Raw genomic sequence first — 22,645 nt, 5'->3', positions numbered from 1 at the left:
TGCGCAATGCGCAATGCGCCATTTCGGCAAGCGTGTAACAAACAGGAAAACATTCAGTGAAGCGCGTTGTTCGCTTACTTTGTTTTGCACCAAGACCACGAATACGACGACGGATGATCTATTTTCAGCTGTTTTCTCTGGCCAGTTGCGAACATCACCTTTTAGGATTTGGACGCGAAGGAAAACGGCTTTTGGACGATCGCCCGGACGATGCGAGCGTGCTTATGTAACAAAACAATGAGAAGCGGAATGCAAATACAGCAACTAATTAAATCGTCAATGCAAACCATGTTGTAATGTGAAAAAAAAAGAAGAGATAGTGCGCCGCGTGTGAAACCTCCCTCGACTGCTGGTAAGAAGAAAACCCGCGACGTTTGAATCTTAATTAAATGTGCCGGTGCACTGTGACGGTTTGCCGAACAAATGTCGGACAAAACCCCGAACTTATAAAAGTTGCTGAGTAATACGAGTTTGAAGGTCGTTTTACGAGGTAAAATTTGATTTCTTTCCGCCGGGAATGAGTTAAATAATGAGCAATGGGAAACTGTTTTATTAAAAAAAAATATCACTTTGTTTTGGAAGTAATATTTTTTGAAACTTTAGCGAAAAGGGTTTTGATCGTCTTTTCCTTGAATAGTCCCACAGTGCGGTGCAGCGGCTGAGGAAGCGCAGCTGTGAAGAATTTCGCTTCCTTCAAGGTTGATCAATCTTTCGTACCATTTGATAAGCCCGCCTGTGCTACCTTACTTACATGCGAACACAGCAATAGCATGCACGCGAAAAGCTCGCGCCATGATCGTTGCATAATGATAGCGGCCTGATAAGCAGCCAATTTTCGTCTCGCAATCAACCACAATGTAACTACTTTGCGTGCAGCCAAAACAGTCTTCACTGGCCGAATAGTCAACCGATGTAATTGTGCCAGCTACCGACCACCGATAAAGCACCCTTTTTGCGGATTCCCCGTGGCCATAAATTAGCCTCGCGTCATCCAACCTTCGTCGGCCGCCTATAATAATATGCTCGAAAATCACGCTACCAGTTCCTGATTACCCTCCGAGCTCGTGGACGCTGGGTGCTGGCCTTAGCTTTGGCATGCGATCAAAATGCTTACATTCCAAAGCGGTTTTGAGTCGAACAGGGTAAATTTAGAACCAGTAGAAGTAGAGTAGCAGTAGAAGATGAGCTGTTCTAAGTCTCGGAGGCAAGCGATTCGCTGCGCAGGAAAAACACTCCGCAATAAAAATAAACAACGCCAGCAGCCAAATAGGCGGAAAACAATGAAGGGCACGAATCACTTTGAACTTGAAACCTTGGTTGGGAAATAGCAGGGCGTCCATTGACAGAAGCTAGGTTGGAAAATGTGAAAACTAGCTGCTGCACATTTTGCTGGGGTTATCACACACCGTCGTCGTTATTTTCATTATTATTATTATTATCATCCTAATCAACATTAAAAAAACGTCATAATTGCAGATCACATCATTGCAGGCGATATAAAAAACTAGGCAACGTTGAACCATTCAGTCTGATGGTGTTTGCGGGTTCGCTCACCGTCGACGAACTTTTTGTCCAGTTTTACCCCCTCAAGCAAGTGCTTCTAAAGCGGTCAGCCAGCATGCGTCGATAAGTGCCAGCACGGGGCGCCGAAAGTTTTTAGCTGGGAGTGGTATTATCGCACGCGGGGATTTTTTTGCGGTGCCTAATTTCTTCACCTCTCGGTTGTAACATACAACTGCAAATCAACGCAGTTCGCGCATCTTGGCGGTCTCAAATCTCTGTTTTACTTTCCACACAACACTCAGCTGACTAATCGGACTTGGGCATGCGGTATGTAGGCTTCCCATAGAGTTTAGCCGTTTGACTTGAGTGGTGAAATTTTCACGCTCTCGGAGGGTTTGTTTCGATTAGGCACCTGCAGGCGTGTATGACCTGGGCACTAGTGGCGAGTATTTGCATTGACTTTTTGAACAACGTGAAATCATGAAGAAAGTTTCGTTTTTTGGCTAATGACGATTGCAGCGAAACATCTCAACGGTTGACGGTGACTGTTGACGTTGACGGATGGAAATTTCTCTTAGTTTGAATCCTGATGAACCTGCATACTACAAGCATTTAATTTACATTCCTCTAGGCGCAGTGCTATTCCAATAATCGTTTTCCTCGTTTTATGATATTTTTATCAATCAATCATCCTCTACAACGCACAAAAACTAAATGGAGTCATTCGAAGTTGCGTATTGACATGTTGTGAACGTCTTCGCGTCAAAATGTCTAAATTAACCTCTTTTGTCATTATTCCGTTAATACATTCAAGTTCTTCAACGCCAGACAAAGCCATTGTGTCTTAAACCATGACTCTCCATAGGGAATGATATAAACAAGTTAAGTTAATTTAAAAGTATTGATTTTTCTATGATTTAGCTCTATCATATTTGACCGTATGCTTCAAGGGCACACGATCCATGGTTCAAGTAAGGCAGCGTAAATGGAATCCATCCTTTCACCCCGCACAATTCGACACAGTCCACCTGATTGAATCATGTTCACCACTAACCTTAGCAATATCGACGGAAAAACTTTTTGACGTAGTTGATAACACATCAATTCATATTTTCATCACTTTCAATGAACTTTAAAATTTTTCCAACTCTTTTAGTATTTACCGAACAAAGAGAGCCCGTTCTCGGGGTTTTCAGCACTTTCATGCACGATAACTGCCTTTTAATAAGTAAAAAATGCGCATTTATTTTAAATTCACACAATAAAAAAACCGAAAGCCAAAGTTGTGATCGTGATAGTGGTGGAGCGAACAGTACAATAGCAGCGCGTTGTGTTGTCACGGTAATCAAACACCAAACCAAACTGCGTAGTAAAATATCAGCTTCCAAAGTTGGACCATGGAATGGCGTGAAATTGATTATCTAAAATTCGAATAAGGATTAGAGAAAACTTGGACGTGTTCTCATATACAACTTTTACAAGAATCACGTACCTGTTAAAGTTAACCCTTGAATCCCCGGGAAAATTCTATGTATTTTCGTAAAATTTCTTCTTCGTCAAAAATCAATCAAATTTGATCGAACAAATTTTAAAACACTAAAGATTTATTCACGTAAAAGTTGGACTGTGCGTAACCACATCAAGCAGCTTTTGTACTGTTTTTCGGAACCAGTACAACGAATGTGTGTTGTTCATAACGCATTTGGTGCTCTAGCGAATGTTTAATGTATTGGACGGCTCAAAATCAAACCACTTTTAAAGTATTAACCGTTGCTAGTATTGCCATGATGATTTGTACTAGTATTGGTAATATTTTTCAGAATGCTGATATCGTTAGAGCAGTGCAAGCAGTAATCAATACTGATGATTTTGGTACTGACAATCAATAAAAATTAAAAATACATTTGCAAAATATATTTTGCATTTAACGACGACTCTGGTTTAATTCATATGCATTCGGTTCCACGTTTCTGGCACTAGCGTCAGTAAATTCTGTTGCAACAAGGCTCGCTATTGGCTGTTTTGGTTGCTGACTTGCGAGCTTTTGCGTGTTGAATCTGTTTAATCCTAGTTGAAGATGTTCTATTTGCTGCAATCAGATCATACATTTCACCTGCTCAAATTGTTTTCTTCATTGCTATCATTGCTGAAAGAAAACTCAGCTTTGTATCACGACTATGGAAGGCGGAAATTAAATCGACACAATATATACTTATCTAAAGGCTGCCTCCGATCGTCATGACCATAAATTGTTACTAACTAAAATTGAGCGTTTAGGTGCATAACCTCACTTCGCTGGATGGCTGAGATCCCATTTAGTTACCCGCGAATTGAACATTAAATTTGGATCGACTCTTTCATACAACTTCATAAACAGTTCAGGAGTGCCTCAGGGAAGCAAATTAAGACCTTCATTGCACTCGATCTTCTTCGAAGATATCTGTCTATTTCTACCTTCTGGCTGTACATTTGCATATATTGATGATCTCAAAATCTTCTGCATCGTCAAATCAGTAGAAGACTGCATTGAACTACAACGACTAATTTAAACTTCCGAGAAACGGTGTGTGTGGAATCAACTAGTCATTAGCGTACAGAAATACTGTGTCATATCCTTCACGAGAAAGATATCTACCATTGAGTGGGTTTACAAAATTCATAACGGTTCATAACATTTGCACTAAGGTTGTTTTCTTGAAGTAACCAAACAAACTTGCCACCCTACGAGCATCAATGACGTCTTCTTGATATGGAAACTCTACAGTGTCGGCGAAATTCTGCTAGAGCGCTGTTTGATGCCAAGATGTTGCTTGGTAACATTGACTCCTTTATCCTTTGGAGCAAATGGATTTGAATGTACCGTTTAAATCAGGGCTGTCCAACGTACGGCCCGCGGGCCATATCCGGCCCTCTGCTTCATTTCTCGCGGCCCGCGTTGAGTTTTGAAACACGTTTCACATTTGGCCCACTTGTTGATGTATGCGGATTGGAATTTGTTGAGATACATAACATCTTTGTATAATTTAAACTTATTTTAACTTATTAACGAGTAATGACATCCTGTTTCTTTCTTTCAACCAAACTTTCATTCCATATCGACATTTCAAACACGACAATGAACCTTCAAAAAAATAAATGTAGCTAAGAAATGGTTGTCGTTCATCTTAATCAGACGAGAATTTAGAATCATGTCTGCGGATTTCGGTATCAGATTTTGGTATCAATATGGCGCGTGTTCTGGAAAAAAGCCAATCGTTTCTAGTTTCTCATCAATTCTCCAAGTTCATGTAATTTTAAAATCTTACAAATCATATTTCAAAAAATCATTCTTTGTTTTTCATTTTTGTTATGGCTGTGGCTTGTGAGATTACTTTTATTTTGGTGAGCTTCAACTGGTATCACCCTTGGATTTTCAATCTAAAACGGACTGCTTTTATATCAAAATCAAAGTTAATCAGCATGATTTTTTAACATATGTTTGCACATATTCTAAAAATTAGCTGAAATTTAAAAGTTTCCGAAGTTTTGGCCCGGCAGCTGTTGTGGATTGTGAAATTTGGCCCGCGTGTCATAAAGGTTGGACAGGCCTGGTTTAAATCCTTATGATTAACTTAAAACTAACTAACTATGACTAAATAACTACGAATTTCTCTCAGCGATTTGTAGAGAATTTAACAAAATGTACCATTTATTCGATTTTTCGTCAGATGATTCAATAAAGTAAACTCAATTCAGAGTGAATTACGTTAAACTTAAAGAATTGTGTAAAGTTTGATGAAAGTACCATACCATCAATATAATACTGAAAATTTGCCAGAAATTACAAAAAGTTGAATTTTTTAACGATGATCAAATGCGAGTATGATTAGCAAATTTTATCTCGTGAGCCACAACGAATAGATTTCAATCAAAAATATCATTGTGTTTCGTTCCCGGAGGTCTGTGATTGATAATTTCCAGTAAGAAAAAATTATCATTTACTATGCACAATAACACAGCCTTAATTTAATGCATGTATTTCATGGGAAATCAATCTCACCCCGATGTATCTCATAGAACTTTAGAGATTTCATTGATTTGTTTCCAGTGCACAGTGGTATAGAACGACATTCAAGACGGGAATAGAGTTTCCGATTTTTTCTTGTGGTTTTAGAGCAATACTTTCTATGAAGCATGTTGTACCATACAAACACCTTCCCTCTTCCTCAGAGGCCGTCACCATAAATGTGCAAATTAAAACACATTTTCTCTTGTATGTCTGGTGATTTAGTTTTTATTTTTCTTGTATGACTTAAAAATCTGTCATTAACTATTTCATATAATAAAATTTATTCTTGAAAACATCGTTCTCAAACACCTGATTTATTCTTAAAAATTCCTAAGTAAGCATTCAACCAAAAACATCACATCAAGAAGACTAGCAACTCTGGATCAATCCCATACAAATGACAAACGTCAAATCAAACAGCGCACTCCATCTATAAAGGTGGAACTGGACGGTGACTTCTCTCCGTACAATTTTGAGGTTAGGTTTCCTTCCACTTGAAGATTTTGAGCGTGAAAATGTCAGCTTCCACCTAATAAACAGCGCTCGAATTGCTACTCTATGCATGCATGCATGTCAGCTGGGCAAACAATCGTTCAAAGTTTCACACCCGTAATTTCAATAATGCGGATGTCAATTTTCATGCGGATGTTTTCCATTTACGGATGCGGATACGAATATCCGTAACATCTTTAGTAATTACATTGGTACGAAGATATTGTGTGCGTGTGTGATTATCCTGCTGTGCGTTCAAATTGCATTCGAACCGCCAGCACACACACCAGCATGCGTCAGTTCCGTCTTTACTCAGAAGACTGCTCTGCCAAAACTGTCGCTCGTGTTTAGGCAGAGTTCCCCAGTCTTCTTGATATGGTGTTTTTGATTAAATGCTTCACGCTAATGACATAGTAAGCGCGAATAGCGTTGTGAAGCGCTTCGCCTTGCTGTGGTTAAAACTGCAGCTCTTCTTACGACTGTACATTTTACCACGGCAAGACAAATCATTAACTGTGTCATCGACCCTAAGCCGATGTTATACTGAAAGCAGAGCGGCGTGAAACGCGTCTTTTCTCACGTAAAGAATAACATCAACAATGTGCAAATATATGAAAACGCTCCGATTTTAGTATAACATCGGCTTTAAATCGCGATGTTCTTGCCATGGCTGCTATCATTCTTCAATGTTCTTGCTCAGTTTTCCATCTTCCCCTTCTCACTTGAAGCTGCATTCAATGCTTTGAAAGAAGTAGCAAGAGGCTCACAGAGAGTGTACAACGTTGTCAAACTTCAACGTGTGTGCTCTTATTCTCTTCAAGTTCACTGATGGGAGTGCACGGAATCAACATCAAACACATCAGTTTTGCAAACAGGATCCACTGACTACACGCGAACCACTCTGTGTTTAAATACATGATAATATGGTGTACATTGAAAAGTGCACTGCGCTGAGAAGTTTTTGATCTGTTTTATGCCTCTCGCTCGCATCACTCATTGATATCGAGAGACTGTGGCAGTTTACTTAGAGCAGAGTGAGTAAAACGTGCTCACACCTATTTAACATCTTGTGCACTAAGAATGATAAACGGCGTATTATACTAGATATCTTTAACTTCTGATTTTTGTTTGATAATTATGGTCCCGTTTTGGATCCAGTGCCGTTTCAACTTAAAATTCTACAACTTTGTCGAAGACATGAAGTTTTAATCTTGTGCTAAATGTTGTAAGCCCTACTTTGTAGGTGTTCCCTCCTTATAATGATTTTATTAAACATTTTTTCAAATTGTAAAAAGCATTTCAAGACTTTCTCCAAAGACTTAAGCGCTAAAACGTTGTGAAAGGGTGATCGTCTTTTGATTTGGTTTACTTTCTTACTTTTATGACGACATACCAGAGAGATCCTATGCCGAATCCAGAATACGCCTCCATAAAACTCGGTCTTGGGCTGCTGCTTTCAAGTCGCCCCTCACACACGCTGATTGATCGCAGGATTCTACGCTCAAAGACCACCCTGATCGGCCTCCTTCCACGTCCGTGTTTCATGTCCTTAGAGCGCCACCAGAAGGATCAGCGTCCTGTAAAGCGCAAATTTCATGCGGATCTGCAGGCTGCGGGACTTAAGCTGGCTATACAATCCGTACAATGCTCTGTTCGCTGACGAAATCTATGTATTCTCTTCGCAGCTCACCTCGTTGTAATGTTATCACCTTATTACACAACGATAAACAAATTCATCAACCACTTCGAAAGCATCCACATCCACCCTACGCTCTCTGCTAGCAAAGATGACTGGAACAAGATACCTGACTTCCAGTTTTTTCATACATTTTGTTCACGACACCAGTGCTGCCATCTAATAACTCAAATGCGCAAACCACAGTTATTAGCAAAATCGATTGATCGTGCATAATCACCAGCATGTTCGAGAGCCCGTCCCCTTGCTTCAAATCATCTAATGATACAAACGCGTCCGAAATTTCGCCCACTATCCTGATCCTTGATCAGCTTAATCAGTTTTGTTGGGAAGCGATGTGCATAACCTACCAGAACTCGTTGCATATCACTTAATTGTGCTTCGCCTTGAAGTCTCTAAGCAAATGTTGTGTCTGCAAATTGAGTATCTGTCTCAAGGTGAACATCTAGTCCGTTGTAGATCGTCCTTCTCGCAACTCGCACTGGTATTCACCAACGAAGGCTTCTAACAACGGCCTCAGTCTATGGAACATGATTTTATCGGAGAGGCCCAGTCGGAGTCTATGTCTCTTCTTCTAGATTGGACATATAAGTCCTTCCAACCAGTCCATAGGAAGTTTCTCCTCAGACCCTACCCTTAAATAATCTGACGAATTGCACTTAACCTCCGTCGATTGTAAGTCCGACTATCACACTCTCCTTAATCGATTTTTGAATAATGGGTTCGACGGCTTTCAAAACTATGAAAATTCAAGAATCATGGCTGTCACCAGTTCTTGGTACCCCTACAGGATTCGATGAAAGCTAGGCTGTAACAGGAATGACTGGCACAACGTCCCTCGTAGATTACGGAAGTTGAGTCGAGCGAGTAACAGGGAGCAGTCCACTTCGCCACTTAAAAGCTTGGCTACGAATCGATCGTATAAAATGCTGCTTTAAGATCCGTATATACAACGTCTACTTGTGCTCTCTTCTCAAGCACGATGATGCATCCATTAGTAAAATCTAGAAGGTTAGTAGTTACCGATCGTCTGGGAATAAATCCATGCTGGTCAGTTAAGATGTAGTTTTTAGAAGATAATCTCGAATCCTAATCGAACTTCTCCGTAATCAGGGTTCCCTCCCTGTCATTACACATGGCAGGAATTGGTACAGTCAGGTTCCTGATGTCGTAAACCGCTCCATAGAAGCTTCCCGTTTGTTTGATGCCAATGCATCTCGCTCACCGACATTCGATGGTATTCACCATGATAAGCGTCGATAAATTGATAAAGTCCCCTGTCTGTATCAGCTACAAATTTCCCATGCTTTGAATCTTCGTAAATAGTCCTCAGTGGAATTAAGTGACATAAACTTTGTCCTGCAATGAATCAGTTATAATTCCGCACGAAATTTTATCGTACCAACTCGTGTTTAGCTAGCAAGCTGCGCCACCTGCACGAGAGGTCCGTACTGGTCAAGACGATGATAAGAGAAAATCATTTTTGGTGCGTAACTTAGTTTGTTATTTTTCCTGACTCTTTTCAAAATGAATGGGCTAAAAACATTAATAAAAATAATGAAACATTAGTGAACCAAATGGGACCCCCATCCGGAGGCCCATAAATTGACCACACTGAGGCGTCATTTCAGCCAGACTGTGGAGCGAAAAAACCCCACATGGAACAAAGATAATGAGTTCAATGTAGGTCATGTGTGTGTGTACATTTCCATCCAGCAAGCTTTGCGCGGAAGCAGACAGACCACATCACAGGGTTGCCAATGTTCCAGTTTAAACTGGATTCCTCCAGTTTTTTTTCAAGTGATCCAGTCAAACAGTTTATTCCCAAAATCTTCCAGTTTTTTTCAGATATTTGCCAGTTTTATCCAGTTTTTTATTCACTCAAGCTCCGATTGGTTTCCGGAAATATTTTTAAAACGTAAGTTTTGTAGATTGATAAATTATTTTGACAATTTCTAACAGCTTTTTCAGTATTCTATCTTCTCGCACGAAACACGATCTAATTAAAGACTGCATGACATGGTTGAGATAAAACCAAACAAATTTATCACACCGTAAAAAAAAATCTTCTTTTTATTTTCTGTGGCGTAGCAGTTAAAAAATTGTTAGAAGAATTAGATACCAAAAGATAGCGAAGTCAGAAATAATTGAAATTTAAACTTCACTGATGTAACGGAAGAAAATGCCGCGTCAATCAATACTTTTGTTGAAGATAAAAGTAAATGAAAAAGCTGTATTTTCTTAATTTTGAGCTAGATTGATTGCGTAATTTTAAATTTTGCTGCTGTTAGAGGAAATTTTCCAGTCCATAATTCAAAAAAATGTAAGCCCGAAACAAAACAGTTCTGATTGAAATGAGTAATTTTGTGCGAATAGTTATTTCGTTAGTTGCTGTATTCGAAACTGACACTGGATTTAGTCTCCATAACAAAAAAGCTCTCTCAAAATCATTTTATTGCTTTTTTACAAATTTATTTGGAATCCAGTTTTTTCCAGTTTTTTCTTCAGCCTTTTTCCAGTTAAATTGAATATTTTATTGGCAACTCTGCCACATCAACAAAACAGTACGAAAAATAAAACAGAACGTGACCCGGCGCGCCATACCGAGCTTCTCGGTTGTTTTTCCTTCTCCCGCAAATTGGTGCTGCGCGTGTTTGTTTACCGTGGACTTCACCGCAACGCAACGCACCGATCGTGCAAATGCAACCGGTAGCACTTCACTTCAAGTGGCCGACGATCGTGATCACGATCCCGTTTACCGCCACAGAAAGTTGGCGCGCTATCTAAACGTCCACCCTTGACGAGGTGGAGCGAGATTTATGTTGTGTGTGAGAGAATTGTAAAGTGTAGCGGTCAGGCCTGTGGCCTGACGTTACATGAACGTGATCAATGGTTTATTATTTGTGTACCGCACCGAGGGCGCGAAAGTATAACCTCTCACCACCGCTAGTGGTGTAACCTCCGCCTCTGGGAGAGGTCATTAGTCCGACTCGTTACGGCTATCATGTTTTTAGCGTGTTTAATCTTCGAAACCTGGGGACGAGTTATGTTGTGGCCAAAACCTTTCACACTTTGTTTCCCCGGTAGGTTACGCCACCGAATCGAAGGGGCATTTTCGTGATTAAACCAACCATTATTTTTGCACGCTATAATGCGCAATCTTTTTGTGGCACGAATCAATAAATACCCCCGGGCCGGGCGCGAGCGCAAGGCCCATCTCTTCGCATCTGTCTGTCAGTCAGTCAGTCACTCAGTCAGCCAACCGGGGGAGGAAGGAAGAGGCTTCTCCTCTGCGTAATTACGCACTGCACTGACCGACTGCTGTGTTAGATAATATCGATTTTCACCAGCTTATCTAATACGATCATCGAACGCCAGATGGTAGGGCAGTGCACTCATCTGATGGTTTGATTTTTTTCGGCTTTGATGTCCGGTCGTATTGTTGCCAATCTCACCCGAAACCACAGAAAATAATGTGGGGCAAAACTTCGCACCTAACAGTTTTCGCAACTTCGGCTGAAAAACTTATAATTTTTTGTTAGTAATAACCTTCAAACGATGATTCAGGAATGAAAGCTCAGCTTACATTTGGTTAGGAAATGTGAGTGTTGTCTCATCAACTGTATCAAAAAGCAATGAAAACGATGGCATAATTGCACGAATTGTGATTCAAATGGCTTTATCATTCGTCTTATTTTGATTTGATTTCTTTGAAAAATCGCTGCTTTGCAGAAAACAAATTTGTTTACACTTGTAATCAGCTGACATTTTAGATTATTATAGTGTTGCCAGTTTTTCAAAGGCCACTGCGCCACGCACTACTCAATCTTCTGCTCGCGTTAATGTTTCATTTGGAGCACACAATTGCATCATTAGTGATCTACATTCCACACCGGGAAGGGGAGGGTTTTCTTTTAAATTTCACTCTCATTAGCGGTGCTCACCAATCGCGGGCGACCCAGATATCCTCCCACGGTGCATTTTTTTTCTCTATTTCGCATGTGCAGTCACTTGGCGAACGTTCAATTGATAATAAAGCTGGCCAAACAAAGAGGCCAACGGCTGAAAGTCCCCACGGGTCGCACGTTAATGTGGAATCACGAAAGATGAAGAAGCACACCATTATGTAAATATTGACGTGAAATGACTTTGCGGCCGCGTCTTTTCCCACGCCGCTGCTGTGGTGCAAGCGCAGAAACATCGCATGCACGTATCTAAGTCACGTGAGTCGTAAATATGCCGCCTATATACTTTCCCTTTCGAAAAAAATCCATTAACGGATGAATAACAGCGGCGCCTACTTGATGGTAATTTGCGCAAGGGGTAACATCATTCGAGGTTAGAATCTAGTCTGTTCGTTAATTAAAATATCCAGTGATTGAATAAGAAGATATTTCCATAGCGTGTTCGCACGAAGAGAACCGTTCGGGCGGAACGCTTTAGCCTATGGATGCCGCCGATCAATCAACTGCAGCCGATTTGACCTGGTCGCGATAGTCTGCACACGGCCTGATAAAACCACTGACCGCTGGTAGGTTTACAGTTTATACTGATTCGGAAGTTCTAGCGTAAACATCGAACCGCAGCAAGTTCTAAGTGATCGTCTGCAAGCCACGAGTAACTTTGATCGATTCTGCGATGGGTGGCATCGTATCGCGTGTGTTTCGCGTTTATCCCGACGAGAATTGCATGAAGTGCCAACGAACCTGTTGCGTCTGTCTGGACGCGAATCTGGAGGTGACCCAGCGTCGGCTATGGCGCTTGGAAGCTCGAGAACGTCGACGCAGTCGGGTACTGGCTTTGGATTTTACCGACGAAGACGAAGATGATCTGGAGGACGCCATGCGACTGCTGCGTAGACAGCGAACTCTGCGTAGGAATCGAGCGCGACAGCAGGATAATCAGCAGCAAGACGATGAACCGCAGCAACCTCAAGGACAACAGAACACAAGGCGCCAACAACAACCGCAACAGCCCCAGCAACAGCCACAACAACAGCCACAACAACAGCCACAACAACAGCCACAACAGCCGCAACAACAGCAACAGCAGCAGCAGCAGGAGGAAGAGCCCGAGGAAGAGCAGCAGCAACAGCCAGCTCCTCGAAGACAACCCGCCCCACGCAGACAGCGTCAGCAGCAGCAACGACAGCAACAGCAGGATGAACCAGAAGAGGAAGAAGAAGAAGAAGAACAGCAACCACAGCCACGACGACAGCAGCGTAATCAACGCAGACAACAACAGCAGAATCAACAACAAGACGACGATAACGGTGACGAAGAGGAGGAAGAACAACCACCACGAAGACGCCAACAAGCTCAGAGACGCACCCAACGGCGTGGCAATCGACGACAACCGGAACAAGAAGAAGAAGAACCAGAAGAGGAAGAACAGGAACAACCTAGACGTAGACAAAACCGCCAACAGCCGCGGCCGCAGCGTAGACGACGTCCCCAAGAGGAGGAAGAAGATGACGAGCAGGACGAAGAAGAAGAACAGCAGCCCGCAAGACCAGCGAAACGTCGACAGTCCCAACGTCGAAATCAACGCCGAAATCGAGACCAATCTGAGGAAGAAGACGATGAAGAATCTGAGAAGGAAAGTGAACAACGCCGAACGACGCGTCGACGAGACTCGCAGCGTCGCCGTTGTCGAGATCGTCGGGATGAACCGTCCGATGGAGATGAATCGAGTGAAGATGATCGTGCTGAACGACGTCGCGATCGTCGTCGGGAAAAGGAGCGGCAGCAGCAGAAAAAATCAGACAAAGATCGGCGCTGTCATCAGGCTCTGTGCCGCCAAGGCTCAATTCGTCGGCCTTCCGTCCCGGTGCTGCCCCAGCCACGTGAACAAGAACCTCCGGTCGCTCAGGGTCCGAACGTCCGCCGATTGGTCGCTTGTTACGAGCTGATGCGCTCCGACATCAGTGAAAGTGATTCGCAATCGTTGCAGAATATGCTCTGCCAGGTGGATGACCACCCGATGCGAGACTCCACGCGCCGCAAAGAACGATGCTGTAAAGCTATCCTCCAATTTATCGATTTCTCATTCTATTCACATTTGATTAGAGAAAACTAAAGCGATTTTTTTTTCTTCTCTCCATTGCAGGACTCACCGCTGTCATCCAAAGTTGCCCTATTTAATGAAAATGCCAAAAATCACATGGCTTCGCAATTCGCCAATCCCTTCTCCGAGTCGCAAGGCGTTCGCGGAATGCAGAGACTGAAGATCAGCAAAGAGGAGTACGGCAGGTAGGTCAACCGCTCCACCGGAAGCATTGAACTACTGACCAACTAGGCATCGAGTTCGAGTTCTCCTGCGCCATTCACTGGCGCCGTTTCTTTTTTTTTCTTGGCTTCAACCCCACGTGCATAAAATAAAATAAAATAAAAAACCGAAACTAACTGCATGACTAACCCCAGAGCGGCCGGTGCCGATTAACCTCGCTCTGCATTTCACGCCTCTTGGTGCGCCTTTGCCGGAAGAAGCCAACCCATAATGCACCCAAACACGCACACCATCAATTATCAGTTATAATTGCGGGGAAACATACCAACGCCTAATTACCAAAGCAAGTCCGCAGCGGAACAAAGCGCGCAGTCAGCTTTAGTAAAGCAAGAAAAAAAAATTCGCCCCTGAGAACAGCAGTATTTAGTCGCACTTCTCATGTATGAGAACTGTCAAACTAAGCTAGTCACAGCGTATAATCATTTCCCAAGCTAACCAATAAATGTAACCTAGAATAGAATAAAGCACACTGTAGAAAAAATGTATCCGGCACCCCTGCCAAAAACCATAGCAACCGTTGTTTTAATTAACTTCCCTTCCATCCACCAGACCGAAAGCCGGCAGCCTCACCGAGTACCGGGGGAAGAAAGCCAACATCCAGGTGTACCAGGAGATGTTGGAGCTCTGCACGGTAATCAGCGACGAGGGTCAGCCAATGTCGAAGCAGGACCCGAAGCTGAAGGTGATTCTTTTCGGCGATCTGTTCAATGTAGGTTTCAATCTCTTCTTCCTCTTGAATCGAATCTAACTCTTCTTTCCCCCGCAGATCTACACCCACATCAACGACAAACTGGTCGGATTGCTGCTGCGGGCTCGCAAGCATGAACTGATCCAGTTCGAGGGTGAAGTGTTGTTCCAGCGCCGGGACGATCACGTGCCAGTGTTTCTGTTGAAACCGATCGAGGAGATCCGGGGCATCCTCGTCGGCAAGCAGACCGAAATCCGTCGGAGTCTTAGCCCAAACCCTCAGCCGACCGGGTTGCTTTAAAAGGCTCGCACAGGATCACGAACGGAACGTGAAACCGTAAACACGTGGTTGAGTTTGAAACGGTTCGCTGTGATTGGATTGATTGTCGAGAGTGTGATTGAGGAAAGCACAAAAAAACTGAGGTGACTGAGGAACGTGAGCAGATGGACGATAAATTCTGAACTGAAAATCATTATATGTATATTTAGAAGAAGTTTTTTTTCGCCTCTCTTTCTGTCGAGAACTCATCTTTTTTCTGGATTCGTGATCGACACCGTTCACGATCACTATTTTTGACGCAATCAATGGATCAATTGAAAGAGACGTTTTTTGTTTTTGTTTTTTGATTGATTGAAAGAGCTCGTAAAAAATCTTGCGAATTTAAAGACTTTTCGATTTTGGTTTTTGTCCCTTGTTGTTGTTGTTACCTTTGTTTAGAACGGAGAGCCGGAAGGCTTCTCCAGTGAATTCCAGAGTAAAAGATTACTAACACTTAAGCAGTTAGGAGAGCAGAACCAAAAATAGTCGATAAGTTTACAAAGTTTTACAAATCGTACATAATTTATTCGTTTTAGAGCGCTTTCCTTGCCCTCCACATTATTGGAAAAACTATATATTTCGTGCAATAGGTAGAACATAGGTTGAATTGTTTCGTTTTTTTTTTTCGTTTGTTTTCATTAATTTCGTTTCACCTTCTTCTTCAAGTGCGGTAGTCACAGTATTATATTACTACTTGTACACGAAAAAAAAAAAAACAAACAACAAAAGCTAGAAGATTAACGCTAAAACGCAAAAACCGGAACTGTGTGAACCCTTGCATGCTTGCAAGCAAGCAAGACAAACCAAAATAGACAAACAATAGAGGCAGAAGTAAATCATAGCGAAGATAAATCCACACAGGTGCTTGATAAGAGCAGCCGTGGCGGTGTGTGTGGCGTGGGAAAACTTCAGTACCGCGCAAAAGCGCTAGATTTTGCGGAAAACTTCCGCTTTGTTGGACGGACGGGTGTTTGGCCGTAATTGGCGGAAAAGCAAAGCAAAAGTAAACACACGCCAGATAAAGCGAAACACCGTTCGATTGGAGTTGTTAGGTATGTTTGTTGGCTGCGAAAAAAAAGAAGAAAAAAAGTTGAACACTGAGTAGAGTGCAATTTGGTTAGGCGAGAGGAGGTGAGAGGAGAAGTAATGTACTAACATGAGTATGTTTATGTTTTTGGAGGGAAATTCTTTGCCGTAGAGCAGTAAAAACGGTAGTGTAATTAGTTCGTTAAGTAGAAGATAATAAAGATACTATCTGTTTACATTACCAACCATCAGGAAGTCAAAGTTCGTTTTTTTTTTTCAACGCAAAATGAAAGAAATTCCGCAAAAGCCGAAACTGAAAGGTATAAATTGGTGTCGGTGAAGTGGCTTCCGTAGTCACTGTTTGATGTTTGAATTATTTTTTTTTATTTTAGGGCAAAAAACATTGGCATTTAAACGTTTAAGATTCAGTTAGAGAAATATTAGATTCCTCATCTTGCATATTCAACATGTTTCCAACATTTTCACCTGGAGTTTGGCGTAAGAAACATTAGTTATGAATACTAAATGCGAGGTTGCATATACAATTTTAGTGTGTCAACTCAATTCAAGTGGCCTCGTGCCGATAGTTGGCTCCGCGAGTACAGTTTCGGAAAATGATGTACGGCAATCTTGTAGTCCCTAAGCCGTTTCCTAAAATTGTTTTTGTAGAGTGAGCTATCGACAAGCGACGAAAAACAGCCTTAAACTGAATATGCAACCGTGACTAAATGTGTTTAAGAGCAAAGCTGAATAACTGTCATATGCATTTTAATTAATTATTATTAAAATTATTTCCACCAAAAAAACTTCGCATTTATCGAGACACAACTGTCTTCTGTTTGTTTTATATTGTTATAAAATTTAACTTTTGCTATATTTCTGTTGAAAACGACAACAAACAGAAAAATTTAAATTTGAATTAAACATTCGCGGATTTACGGATTAAACACAAAACTTGCATGAAATCTTCTATTTTCATCTCACTATGATGCAATATCTGGTGGAGAACAACAAAAAGAAACACAAGCACGCATTCCAAAGATGTCATAATCTCCTTCCAACATTAGGATCCAACCTGTAATAACAAATTTCAATGGACCAGCTTCAACCCACCTGATGGTTAGTTTGTTGAAGGGGCGAATCAAACCTGTTTTGAACTTATGGAATCCGATCGCTAGTGACAACTGTCAAACTCGCATAGAAGGTTGATTCCATGAATTGGTTCCCTAATAGTCTCATATCTTATTGTGTGCATGTTTTCGAATAAATAGACTAGGGCGTTATGCCCCGAGGAACGCTTCATACCTGTTTGCCCTACGCTAATGTGAGAATTCTCGCAAGAAAGACCGCCTTTTTAGCATATTTAACGTGTGAGGGAAAAAAATTCCGAACAACCTTTAAGTTGGTCTACGATTTCGAAGTGCTGGACAAATCAAAAAATTCTTCTCCACAAAATGAAGATCCACTTTTATATAACAGGCAACACGACCAGTCGATTTTGTCAAGTGACGTTTAGTTGATTGCTTCTTCGGCAGCCGAGCAGGAGAGTCGTTTTTCTTATATGCTCTGTTGGGTGGTTTATTTCCGGCCCAGAAACAAACCTCTGAAGGTCGTTCAAATTTGTAAACTTCTGCGAACAAGATATACCAGCTTGGTTGAGGTTTACAAAGTTAAAGCAGATAAATTGAAGGCCACATTTTCTGATCTCCAACAAGCAAATGAGGTTGTTGAGGATCAGAACTTCACGATCGAGTACCGGGTGTATATACCGGCTCGAGCAACTGAGATCGAGGGCGTAATAACAGAACCCGATCTCACCGAAAAAGAACTTTTGGAAGGAGCGGGTCGGTTTAAAAACCCAAACCTTCCAAAAATTAAAGTTTTAGAGTGCCGAAGAATGTACTCTAAAGACAATATGGGCAACTACTCTCCGAACGATTCGTTTCGAGTCACCTTCGAAGGGAAAGTGCTCCCAGATTTCTTTGAGCTGTACAAGCTCAGACTACCGGTACGACTTTTCATCCCAAAAGTCATGTCGTGTACAAATTGTCTGCAGTTAGGTCACACGAAAACCTACTGCAGCAATAAAACCAAATGCTGCAAATGTGGGGAAATCATGGAGAGTAACCATGCTTGTAGCGAACAGGAAGCGAAATGCTCCCTATGTGGTGGTAGCCCACACAAAGTTGAGACGTGCGAAAAATATAAACAACGCTTTGACGCACTGAAAAAATCGACAAAACAGCGCAGTAAGCAGTCCTTTGCACAGATGCTAAAGGCTGCCTTACAGCAGGAAGTAAATCGCTACTCCAGTTTGGAGAACGATGATTCGAACGATGACGATGCAGTTTATCAGCCTCTCCCGTCAACAGGAGCTGTGCGAAAACGGCCGAGTGCATCTTCTCCAAAACTTCCTAGAAAGGAACAGAAGAAGACACTTAATGATACCCCAAGAGGTCCCGCTGCCAAGCAAGATGCTAAAGCACCACCACCTGGTTTCAAGGTTAATTGCGATAAGGAGTTCCCCAAACTCCCGGGGAAGCAATCTGCCCACCCCCAAGATGTCATCGGAATCTGAAATACCGTCTACTGATGGACGTATTTTATTCAGAATGATCATTGAATGGATATATACCACTTTCGGTTTATCCGATGCTCTTAAGAGTATGATTTCGGCTTGGCTTCCGACAATTTGCATGTTGGGTAAGCAACTAAGCACCAAATGGCCCCTCCTCGCGTTCGTATCCTTCGATGTCTAATTCAGACAACCGAAGCGACGAACCGACAACAAGGATCATCCAATGGAACTGCAGAAGCTTGATCCCCAAATTAGAAAAATTTAAACTACTTCTTCACGATACCAAATGCGATATTTTCGCACTATCTGAAACATGGTTATCAACTGATTCGACACTAACCTTTCGAGACTTCAACATCATCCGATCAGATCGAGGAAACTCTTACGGTGGAGTAATCCTAGGTATCAAAAATGCTACGCATTCTTCCGAATTCCTCTCCCAGCAATTGATGGTATAGAAATTGTTGCTTGCCATATAACAATTGCTGGCGAGGCCCTCACTGTCGCATCAGTCTACATTCCACTTAGAGCTACTATTAACCGGCTGCAGCTAGCACAAATAACGGAACTGCTTCCGACACCACGTCTTCTTTTGGGGGACTTCAATTCTCACGGTATGGCGTGGGGAGCACCTGGAGATGATAGCCGGGCTATTCTTATTGAAAGCTTACTAGACGAGTTCGATATGACCCTATTGAACATACCTGGGTTAGCTACAAGAATAGCAAGGCCTCCAATACGAGAGAGCACTTATAGCTTTGGATTGTAAATGGGAGATTGTTCAAGATCCCCATGGTAGTGACCATTTGCCAATAAGTATTTCGATTATGAGCAGGCTCCAGTCTGTTACCACAGTCGAAGTAGAGTATGATCTCACCCGGAATATTGATTGGGAAAAATTCTCGAACATGATATCCCAGGAGCGCTCGAAACAACTAATGAGCTTTCTCCATCAGACGAATACAACTTCCTTGCAACATTAGTTTTAGATAGCGCGTTGCAATCTCAGACGAGGTCCGCCCCTGAGAACAAGTTGAAAATTCGTCCTAACAAACAATGGTGGGACAAAGAATGCACTGAGATGAAAAAAACTCTGAAAAAAGCATACCTAGCATTCAGGAAAGATCATTCCATTCAACTTTTTGGTCAGTTTAGAGAGCTGGAACTGAAACAGGCTAAACTGCACAAACTGAAAAAAAGATCGTTCTGGCAAAATTTCATAAGCACGTTACCCAGAGATGCTTCTATGAGCTATCTCTGGAATACGGCTCGGACAATGCGCAATAGGTCCGACAACAATGAGGCTAATGAATACTCTGAACGTTGGATCTATGATTTCGCGAAAAAGGTATGCCCAGATGCTGTCCCACCACAGCAGAAATTCAGCGACACAACGGCGATCGAAGAACTAGAATTTTCAATACTGGAATTTTCAATTGCCCTCGCGTCTTGTAAGAACAAGGCTCCAGGACCGGACAGGATCAAATTTAATTTGATGAAAAACCTGCCGGACTCGGCCAAGAAACGATTTCTTAAACTGTTCAATAAGCTTATCAGGAATAATATGATCCCGAAAGCTTGGAAACAGGTTAAGATTATCGCAATCAAAAAGCCAGATAAACCTGCCGCAGATCACCGCTCGCACAGGCCGATTGCGATGCTCTCATGCATACGCAAACTGCTTGAAAAAATGATCCTGCGCAGACTTGTCAACTGGGCAGAAGCAACTAACCAACTATCAGAGACCCAGTTCGGCTTTCGTAGGGGCAAGGGCCCTAACGATTGCCTGACGTTGCTAGCCACAGAAGCGGAAATGGCTCTTGGCAGCAAACAACAAATGACCTCGGTTTTCCTGGATATCACAGGTGCATTTGATTCAGTTTCAATCGAAATTCTTTCCGAGAAACTGCATCAAAGAGGCTTCTCCCCTATATTGACAAACTTTTTGATCAACCTGCTGTCTGAAAAGCATTTACTTTTCAACCACGGTTCTTCAACAATGACACGAACAAGCTACATGGGTCTTCCCCAAGGCTCTTGTCTGAGTCCGCTGTTGTACAACTTCTACATCAGTGACATTGACACATGCTTGACGGACGGCTGCACAATGCGCCAGTTAGCTGACGACTGCGTAATATCAGGCACTGCGTCTCTGGCCGTGGACATGAAAAACAGCCTGCAAAATACGCTAGATAATCTGACCGGTTGGGCCAGTTGTCTTGGAATTGAATTCTCGCTCGAAAAAACGGAGATGGTAGTCTTTTCAAAAAAAGAGACCACCACCCCGTTTGGAGTTAGTTCTGTCCGGAAGACCCATCACTCAGTCACCTAGCTTTAAATATCTCGGAGTATGGTATGACTCTAAGTGCACATGGGAAAAACATGTCAATTACCTGAAACAAAGATGCCAACCGAGGATCAATTTTCTTCGAATGGTAAAAGGAACATCATGGGGAGCTCATCCAGAGGATTTGATACGACTCTACCGAACTACGATTCTGCCCGTTATAGAATACGGCAGCATATGCTTCAGAGGTGTCGCAGCTTCACACATGTTGAAGCTAGAGAGGATACAATACCGTTGTTTGCGTATCGCTCTAGGCTGCATGCAGTCGACACATACCATGTCCCTAGAGGTCATAGCTGGAATACTACCACCTAAAGAGAGTTGGCTTTTCGTTTCCTCATTAGATCGGAAATAGCAAATCCAATGCTTATTGCGAACTATGAGAAATGTTTGGAAGTTGTTCAGAAACCCTGTATGTCAGTATACCAGCGGTTCATGTCCATGGAGATAAACCCTTCGGTTGTTGCTCCATCCCGTGAGATTTCAACATCGCTCAACAATTCATCTGTTGTATTTGATTTGACGATGAAACAAGAAATCCATGGAATTCCCGATCACCTCAAACCAACAGTTGTGCTATCAATATTTTCGGCAAAATTTGGCCACCTCCCAGAATAGAATCCCTTTTTCACGGACGGATCTGTGATGGATGGACAATCCGGATATGGCGTTTTCAACACAGATCATCGCATATCTCGCAAACTGGCACAGCCCTGCTCCATACACAATTCGCTGCGAATTATCGAGCTCAAGACACCAGGCAATTACTTCATCTTCTCGGACAGCCTGAGTTCTATCGAAGCTCTCCGATCGATTAAACCGGTCAAGCACCCGTCCAATTCCCTCCCGGAAAAAAGTGCTGGTTGATCGGTCTTTCATTATCTGCTTTGTGTGGGTCCCCTCTCATTGCTCTCATTGCTGCTTGGGATAAAGACGACCTTGGGCGATGGATGCACTCGATCTCGCCCAAAGTGTCTACAAAAGCTTGGTTCAAAGGGGTATATTTAACTCGTGATTTCATTCGAGTTATTTCGCGCCTAATGTCCAATCACTATGTTGCAAACGCACACCTCTATCGAATAAACTTAATCGATAGTAATCTGTGCGAATGTGGAGGGTACGAAGATATTGAACACATAGTCTTCGTATGCCCTAAGTATCACAGAGCAAGGGCCAAGCTTATGGATGCTCTCCGGAAACAGAAAGTGACGTTTGTAATGCAAGTACGGGATGTGCTTGCTAGCCGCAACCCCGCGCTTGCAATACCCATTTACGGCTTTTTAAGAGATATCAAATATCGAATTTGATTATCTCTATGCTTTTTCTCCTAATTTCTCCCAACACAACAATCTTAAAAAAGTTTCACACTAATTCTGTTTTTTTTTTCTTCCTTCATTCATCTTTTTATAGAAACATGAATCATCGCTTCTTTTTGAGAGACATGATCCACTGAATTTAGATATAAGTTTTGATTTCAAAGAGATAAGTAACCATCACACCTCAACGAATAGTAGTAAGGATTAGTATTTAGTTATATAGAGAAAAACTTTGATGTTAATTTAGTCGTAGGCTTAAATGACATGTATTTTTAAATTGTATTTTTAAAAGAGAAAAGATGAGAGGGTTTTTATGCCTGTTTGAGGAGGAGCAGTCGGGATACA

The 22,645-nt window shown here is 42.2% G+C and overlaps 2 protein-coding genes across 4 annotated transcripts in view; both read left to right on the top strand.

Moving 5' to 3' along the window:
• Positions 1-16,314, top strand: part of LOC129726640 (actin-binding Rho-activating protein) — a 37,464-nt gene extending 21,150 nt beyond the window's left edge. For 2 of the 3 annotated variants that reach the window (XM_055683587.1, XM_055683588.1), the window contains exons 2-4: positions 13,848-13,990; positions 14,577-14,736; positions 14,794-16,314. In XM_055683587.1, the coding sequence (XP_055539562.1) occupies positions 13,848-13,990; positions 14,577-14,736; positions 14,794-15,015 (525 nt within the window). In that variant the 3' untranslated portion in view covers positions 15,016-16,314. Of the gene's footprint in view, positions 1-370; positions 491-13,847; positions 13,991-14,576; positions 14,737-14,793 lie in introns of those variants that run through there. The other variant, XM_055683589.1, reaches the window with a different exon arrangement.
• On the top strand, positions 135-13,825 carry LOC129726639 (trichohyalin-like). The gene is made up of 2 exons (XM_055683586.1): positions 135-352; positions 12,142-13,825. Exon 2 carries the CDS (start codon positions 12,378-12,380, stop codon positions 13,815-13,817), a length of 1,440 nt encoding a protein of 479 aa, XP_055539561.1. The 5' UTR covers positions 135-352; positions 12,142-12,377; the 3' UTR covers positions 13,818-13,825.
• Positions 16,315-22,645: the final 6,331 nt, after the last annotated feature.

This window comes from Wyeomyia smithii, chromosome 3 (assembly GCF_029784165.1).
Source record: "Wyeomyia smithii strain HCP4-BCI-WySm-NY-G18 chromosome 3, ASM2978416v1, whole genome shotgun sequence".
In the NCBI taxonomy this organism is placed as follows: Eukaryota; Metazoa; Arthropoda; class Insecta; order Diptera; family Culicidae; genus Wyeomyia; species Wyeomyia smithii.
This window is presented reverse-complemented; position numbering and strand designations above follow the sequence as displayed.